Source organism: Tubulanus polymorphus, chromosome 5 (genome assembly GCF_964204645.1).
Source record: "Tubulanus polymorphus chromosome 5, tnTubPoly1.2, whole genome shotgun sequence".
In the NCBI taxonomy this organism is placed as follows: domain Eukaryota; kingdom Metazoa; phylum Nemertea; class Palaeonemertea; order Tubulaniformes; family Tubulanidae; genus Tubulanus; species Tubulanus polymorphus.
The window spans coordinates 9,004,340-9,012,789 of NC_134029.1; the positions used below are offsets into that span (position 1 = coordinate 9,004,340).

At 37.8% G+C, this 8,450-nt stretch overlaps 1 protein-coding gene across 1 annotated transcript; it reads left to right on the plus strand.

The window, feature by feature from the left end:
* The first annotated feature begins 5,546 nt into the window (after positions 1-5,546).
* Positions 5,547-6,503, plus strand: LOC141906206 (thyrotropin-releasing hormone receptor-like). Its single transcript, XM_074795447.1, has one exon. It carries the CDS (start codon positions 5,547-5,549, stop codon positions 6,501-6,503), a length of 957 nt encoding a protein of 318 aa, XP_074651548.1.
* Positions 6,504-8,450: the final 1,947 nt, after the last annotated feature.

The window sequence follows — 8,450 nt, forward strand, 5'->3', positions numbered from 1 at the left end:
GAAATATGATACAAAAGTACAAGCATATTCGATAGTTTAAAACCCATAGTTTAAAACCCACTATATACAGAATTTAAGAGATTAAAAACGAATTTAATTCATCAAGTATTAAAATCAAAATACACGACGTTTCGAACTCTCACTAGAGATCACCATTCAGGTGTCTCATTATCCGTAATCCACGTCAGAGTGTGGCTATTCTACGATTTCAAGAGTGTTTATATGCCAATCATTTAAACATTGAAATGCTGGTAAGGTGGATAGCATGAATTTTCACAAATGATTAAGATTAAGATGTAACTTGATCGTTCCCGACCACATTACGTGGTATAAGGATTACAATAACAGTAAGTATATAAAATGTTATAAGAATACGGAATGTTAAAGTTACACAAGATTATTATCATCATTATAAATTAAAAATGTACTAATTCTTGCAAAAATCTAGTACAATCGTCCTAGTCTACTATATATTTTTGGTTTTGCCGACATGGTAATCGCCATAATGTTTTTAACTTGAGTCTATATATCGAAATAGATCAGTGCAATACAACATGATATACGACTTTCTAATACGTGATTTCGATGCAATTTGTATCAATATCAATACGAATGATGCAGTAATAATGACTGTAATTTTTTTTAAATTTCTTACATTTTTGGTGATGGACAAACTATAGAAATTAATGATCTTCAAATCTAACGTTTATAGAAATTACTATATTTCTTATTCAAATTGATGATTTCGTAGTTTCGTAGATGGCTGTGAAAGCAAGATATAATAACCAATGTTTTTAATGATTTTATTTCTTAAGAAGCTATTGTGGAAATGCATAAACAAAACAGATTGCAGCTGTTGTCCACATTTCGGTTCAAATAATTGGCCTTATAATAATCTATTAGAAAAATCTACTTTATTCGGTAGTTATATGAATGGTATTTACACATGTATGTGGTGAACATGCTAGGCATACACGAATTAGGACAAACTGCTATATAAATCCAACTCTTCGTTTCATTGTCATATTGAATAAAACCTTTTTCTTTATTTGAGGAGATCGCGTGTCCAACTGTTTTAATTCGATTCACCTTTCGAATTAGAATTTAGATATAAGTGATAACTTTGAAGTTACACTAAACGATTCGCACACGCTTAAAGTCTCCTTGCAACCGCACAGTCATCAAACATGATAGATTTTCCGCTCACAACCTCTCGACAAAAAATATCGCATAAAATATGAAAAGCAACCGCCGCGCACACTACTAAAAGAGGACATGTCGAGCAATTATTCAGCGGAGTGAACTCTGATGATTGGCCCGCTAGACACGGAGAAAAAGGAGTCGCGGCGATTTTTTAGCTCGGTCGCGCGGTAAACACCTCCGGGCTGTTTTACCAATCTACTTAACCTGCACTTTAAAGATTAAAGACGGTAGATTCGTTTTTCACGAAGAAACGTCACTTCAAACGACTCGAAGGCTTTTTTGTGAAAATTAGCTCCGTCGATGGACGTCGGATGAGCGAGATGGGCAGGAGTGAACTTGGTTAGTAGCGAATTCCTTTCATGAGTTTTTTTTTTACAGTTACAAGATTTACAGTTACTGTAATGCCTCATTGTAGACAAGGGGCCGCTTTTTGGAATGGTTTTGACTCTAAGCCTGGGGTTACCTCATTGAAAATGAGCTCTGTCGATGGACGGCGGATGAGATGGGCAGGAGATGATTGAAATGAATTCTTTTCATTACTTTTAAGAAGATCTACTGTAGTTACTGTTATTTCATATTCTTGTTAGTGTAAAGATTTAACCACGGCTAGGTCGAACCATCTTCCACGTTATTACTGGCAAAATCCATATTCCTTTAAATATTTTAACTAAATGTCGAATATCAAATACCAGAAAACGATATGTGATTTCCTCACCGAAGTTTCCAATTTTATGTAATCTTTTGTTTCCACATGTTTGTATTATCAAATTATGGAATAAAGTTATTGCATTGTATTGTAATAACAATAATGAATTGAGTATGAAAATTTAGTATGTAATGCCGCATTCGAGACAAGGGCCGCTTTTTAGACTGGTATTGTTTTTTGAACTGGTAGGGATACCTCAAACCCAGGGTTAACTCATTTAAAATGAATTGCGTTAGCCCCGGGGTTAACGATCACACCGGACTGTAAAACCAGGCCAAGGAATTTATAAGTACCTATATACGGGTGAAAGCGCCAGGATTTATAGAACACACGCTGCCTGAACTGAGATTTACAGTACGAATCGCCATTCGTTCGGATGACGATTGTGATCGTAGTTGCCCTTCAGCGAGAAACTGAGGCTGGGGTTGAATCGACCACATCTGGTAAGAAAAAAATCGGAATATCGTCAGCAACCCGTTCATCGTCATCCTCATCCGACCGACGAGCTTTCCCGACATTGTTTCGCGAGTATCGTCGCAGCTCGGATTTTTAAAAGGTACATCAATACGGATATAGTCTAACGGTTAACAGAAACAACAGGATTTGATTTAAGTCCGATGACAGCTGATTAAACACGGTAGTAACCATTTAAATAACGTCGCCATATATGGCAGGACTATACCCGAGAGCTGCGCTATACTGGCCGCGATTTCTTACCGAAAAACACGGCGATCTTAATTTGAAACGATAAACACGCGTCGTAAACAACCGAATCACGATCTTAACGATAATCACCGCGGGACTATCAGCTCGCAACGAGCGACAATCAGCTACAATAAACCGGACTTTATCGCGTCTTACTGCCGCGGTGCCGGTATTAAAGTACCACTGCGCAGTGGCCGGCAGTGCTATTCCTGCCGGTATACCGATAACGTCTCCCAATACGCAAATATTTTTCTTTTTTTTTGAGGACGAAAAAAGTGTCCGAAATAGCAAATTGAATTTGTCCCTTTTCTATTCGTTGCGGCTATATTAGATTCGCGGACTTGAATAGCTCTCTTCCACAGCTGTGAATATAAACGTAAATGCGATCTACCAACAAAATAAAATCTGTCGAAATACATTTGCGCGAACTGTAGAAGCTGGTTAAGTGGATCCAGGCCGAACCATATTTCTATATTTATCTGACTACGGTGTATGCACAGCTGTTACATAACTTAACGACTGGATGACTGGACAACTGGACAATGGGATGACCGGATGATGAGGGTGATGATGGTGGAGATGATGTACCTTTTCACCTGTCAACAGTCGGCAGGTCTGAAAATAACGTCAAAATGAAGGACCGAATTGACAGCCAAGATATGAAATATGCTTCACTTGGGCCAATTGACACCAACTAAGGAATTTCTTTAGAATACATTTGCTGTCCGACAGAAATATCCCGATAGCCTCGACATATGACGATTGATACGCAAAAAAACAGGAAATTTAGAATAAAACTTCCTATTTTGTCCTTTTACTATGAAAAAGATATGACAACAACATGCTACGATAGTCTTGACGACATGAGATACAATTACCAACCATAACATCGTACGGTCAGATTGAGTACAGTTATCAGTTATCGGCGCAATGTGCAGTGTATTTAAGCCTGAAATTCAGTCATTATGCTTGAAGGGCTCGAGAGAGCGACTATCGGAGTAGCGGTCCATTTGCTACATACGCCGCGCGAATTATCAACATCGTGATGGACGCTTGACGTCCATTGGACCATGTGCTGCTGATAGGCATTGATCATTGAACCGTCGTTATACATTCGGGTAGAACCACACACCCGTAAATAAGCAAACCAACTAGCTCATACACGCTCGTAAACGTGCAACAGTGATACACCGCACCACCATTAAACTACATGTACTCAACTCAGATATCTTGTCTTGATATTTTCAAAAGCTGAATCATTTCAATTCATAATTGCCACATGCTAAACCACCCAGTGTTTCATTTCTGCTCAAAACTTATTAGAAATCACAAAAATTACGTCATATCTGGAAAACATGACTCTGGAAACCGCTTTAAGCCGTCTAATCACTATGGTTCGCTCTCTAGGAAACAGTTAAATGCACGAAAATAATTTTGCTGTTATGTAGATATTTTTTTCGGTCCAAGTGTTGAATATAGGCTAAATAGTGCAAAGGTATAGGCAAGTGTTCCACACGTGGGTAGTGATTTATCATTCTTTATTCACGAATTTTGAATAACATCAGAAAATTACAGGTGATAACAAGATTAATTCAAGTCGATGGACACCAGGAGAAGTTACAAACCTGTATCCATTGCGATTTCCATGGGCACCAGGGCTATGTATTTAATACATTGAACGCATATGAATATTGAACATAACGAAATCGTGAGCCAAATGCCATGGGTTTTGACAAATCTAAGGATAATTTATTAGCGTGAAACCACGTGGTTAGTTTAATCAAGTTAACTGGGCACGGTCAGAACAAGAAGTTTAGTCTTAACGGTCTCGCGACGACATTTAGTGTCATTTGCAAACGCGGTCATTGGTGTAAATTACGAAAAGTTACTTTTCAATTTGAACAGTCTTTGTCTATTTTCATAATAATTTCTAAACGAGAAAAATGCTTGACCTTTAATTCATAAAAATCCAATTTTGACAATTAATCTTTCATGATTGACTGTATAAAAAGATTTTTGGTAGATCCAAATACACATCAATAAATATCAATAGTCGGATTTCCATGTCCCTATATCAGCCGCCATAAATATACTTTCCACCAACCCTAGCAAAACATTAGTCTAAACGTATAATTTCATGGATTTGTAATTAAAGATGAAATTAAAAATAGGTGTACATTTAATTCATTTCCAACCATTAAAAAAGCCATTGCGACCGATGTCATTTGATAATCTTATGGGGTTTATCGGATGGTAAACCTTTAATCAATGGAAAATGTTTTTCTGAAAAACTTACTTCATGACAAGTTCATGGTTATGATTAATTATCTAACTATCTGTTTCTCCTGTTTTTTGGAACTGCCGAATATCGAATCTCGCTCCGTAGAGCTCACTTGAAATTGATTCCTAATCATTCTTAAGTTGTAGTTCATTTTCATAAATCTTTAACCAAAAACTGTGTTACCGGGCTCTACGGAAGCGTCCTGGGGACATAACTAATTTCTTTGCTGATTAGAAAATCATAAAATTGAATAAAAATTCGATTTAATTACGTGAAAAAAGTCGGAATCAAATCAACGCCAGTCGAAAAAACATAACATTCAATAAAAAATCGAATTTTTATCTAATTTTATGATTTTTCAATCACCAAAAATAAAGATGTCCCCATGACGCTTCCGTAATTTCCATACCAGTTTAACAGAAAATAATTTTCTCATGCCGTTGGAAAATGTTTTCCCCCAACAAAGTTATAATCAACCATTCATACGTAGTTTATTCACTGAAATGCATATAGCTTAATACGCATTAAGATGGTAAAACGAGCATTTGAATGCCTTCTAGATTATATTATGTTTGTGTGTATATACATGTATATATTCTGTCAATTTGATCCAATTCTTGCCAATTTGAAGCAGTTGTTCATCAATGCAGGATGTTAGAAATCAATTCTTCGGGCATTATTCCTTATCGCGGTTACCAAAGTCTCGTTACGATGGACCGACTTCTCCACGTGTATCTCCAACCGTGTATCATAATACTGGGGGTTTTCGGCAATTGTTGTTCGATTACGGTCATGCGACAAACTCGTTACCGTAAATCGAGTGACTGTTTCTACATGACACTTTTAGCTGTATTCGACAACTTCATACTCGTCGGGGTATATCTTCTCAATTATCTCAAATTCGTCAACCCAAAATGGCCTGCGGTCATCCTATACTGTCGCATGCTGTTGTTGTTCGTTTATTCCACCTTCGGCTGGTCGAACTGCACCTTATTAGCTATGACTTTTGACCGATTTGTGGCTATTTGCTTCCCGATGAGAGCTAGGCTAGTCTGCACGAAACGCCGCGCCAAAGTTTACGTTGTAATTATGTTTAGCACATTGCTGGCTTATGCATTACCCAACCTGTTTTGGGGTTCTTCGATACGTCGCCGTTACGACGCGTACCCGGTGTGTTTTTTCATTCCGCCCTCGGTAATCATACAACGAGTTTATGACACCGTTTATCTAGTAGCGATGACCGTTCTGCCGTTGATCGTTCTAGCAGTATTAAACGCGTGCATCGTCGTTACCATTCGAACATCGAGCTCAACGCGACGCAGACTTACGATTGAAACGACCGACCATACGCCGCCCACTGTACCACAAGCCCAGATCACGTTCATGCTATTACTCGTCACTCATACATTCATCATACTCCATATCCCTTACTTAGTTATATTTCTCTTGATAATGGCTCGAAAGAGACCTAGTACTTTACTTTCATCATTATTCAGCATTTCTAAATTGATATTATCCCTGAACCCGATGATTAACTTTTATGTTTATTGTTTAGGAGGAAGAAAGTTTCGTAAAGACTTCTCCAAATTATTTTGTTGCCAAAAATGAGAAAATCGTTATTTATGATTTTCCTCGATATAAAATGAAATAAACGGGAATTATGACTCGTTGATGTAGGATCTGTGTATATCAACAGGTTACCGACGTAATATTCCAATCAAAGGGAAATCATAAATGAAACCATCTATATGTACATTCATCACAGCCGATGTGTCCCCGATTTACCAGCAGACGCGAGTAAGCAGTATGTTCATGTTTGTACTAAACAGAAATTGCCACCGGAGATTCAAAGCGCCATGCGTACATATATAAAATACCAAGAAATACAAGATTATGGCATTTTCGATTATCGATATCCAGGCTGGACGGTATATACATGTATTGTATAGTAGCGTTTCTTTTCCCACGGGCACCCGGCATTCAACTTGTATGCCATATCAGCGACAACCACATTTGCAAGATTAATGAATCGTAATTGCCACCCTATGCGACAATATGGCATCGCATAACTTCGTTTTTGTCAAGTTCTTTTTCCAAGCCGCCAGTTCAGACTGATCACCAGCTGAAATCGGAGAACATGCCAGACAGCGATGTTACATGTATATCGTCGTTTTTCTTCTCGGTAGGAAAAAAGAAGACGAACGTGACAAATTTGTTATGCGTACGTAGTACATGGACGATCGGATGAGAAAATGTTAACCCATTCAATGGTGTCGAAAGGAAAGCATTTTGCAAAGAAACACTTGGTGGCACGTGGTGGGCCCTATGATGTAATCTTATACACGATGTATCCCTTTCGAAATGGAAAAGTGGAAAAATTCGGAAAATATATAATATGATATGATTTACTTTTCACTTAAGGATAACAATGAGATTAACAATATAAATGCCGAACTAACATCAATAAGTGAGGTTGTAGTCGCAGGGCCCACAAGCTGTAACAACTTTGGATCAAGCCAAGTGGTGACTGTACCCAAAAACAAATAAAAGATAAATATGATACTATACGAGATGGATGAAATGAGACATGACAAATTTATATAAAGACACTAGTTATAGAGTATCTTCTTATTAAGCTGATCTCACTTTTTGTTTCCAATGATCAATAGGTAATTCGAAGGGTAAAAACGGAAAATCCGGTTGCTGCAGTATTATTTGTATCACGTACATAGAAGGATCAACGGGCGCCACTCGAACAGTTTTACACAACGTACGTTCACGCTTTTAAACGAGGTCGATGAGATCTTGAGCTAAAGGCTTTAGTTGCCTAATTTCCCACGAGATCCCGGTACCGAAACAAAAAAGATGCATTTAATCGATACTTTCACAGTTAACACACAAAGTCTACATGAATGCAGTAAGTTTTATTTCATTTCACCGACATGCTATAAATGCTATTCATCACTATAGTTCAGAGCGGGACTCTACATCATAACCGATTACCGATGCCCTATATATAATTTCATCTCCTGCAGGAGCCGGTTCCATGGTCAAGACTTAACACCAAATGTGATCTTAAATCTTAAGACTGGTCTTAAGTTGTTAGATTGGCTATTGGACTGTAAGTTGGCCTTAACGGTCTTAAGTCTAAGCATTGACTTTACTTTAGAACCGGTCCCTGGGGATATAGGGTATTGTCAATCGGCTTTTTCGAGTCTCTCCCCCTACTCTATTGCAAGAATATAGAACGTGAATTAAAAGCTCCCATTGGGTCGAGCGTTACGCAGGTTCACTTAGGTAAGATTTCCAGAAGCCTAAGCACTTTACACAATGGCGGTTCTTTTTGAACGAAAACGATACGATATCCTCTATGAAGATAACCCAGAACAATTGATCATCCAACTCGTTTATTTGTTTATCGTTGTGCTTCAGAAATTCGTCCAACTCTTTTATCTTTCTAATGTCGAATCTGCGCGTAATCTATCTTTTTAACATCAACATTAGGCGAGCTCTCTATTCTGGAGTCGGGATTTCGACGAAACTTTTATTCCACTC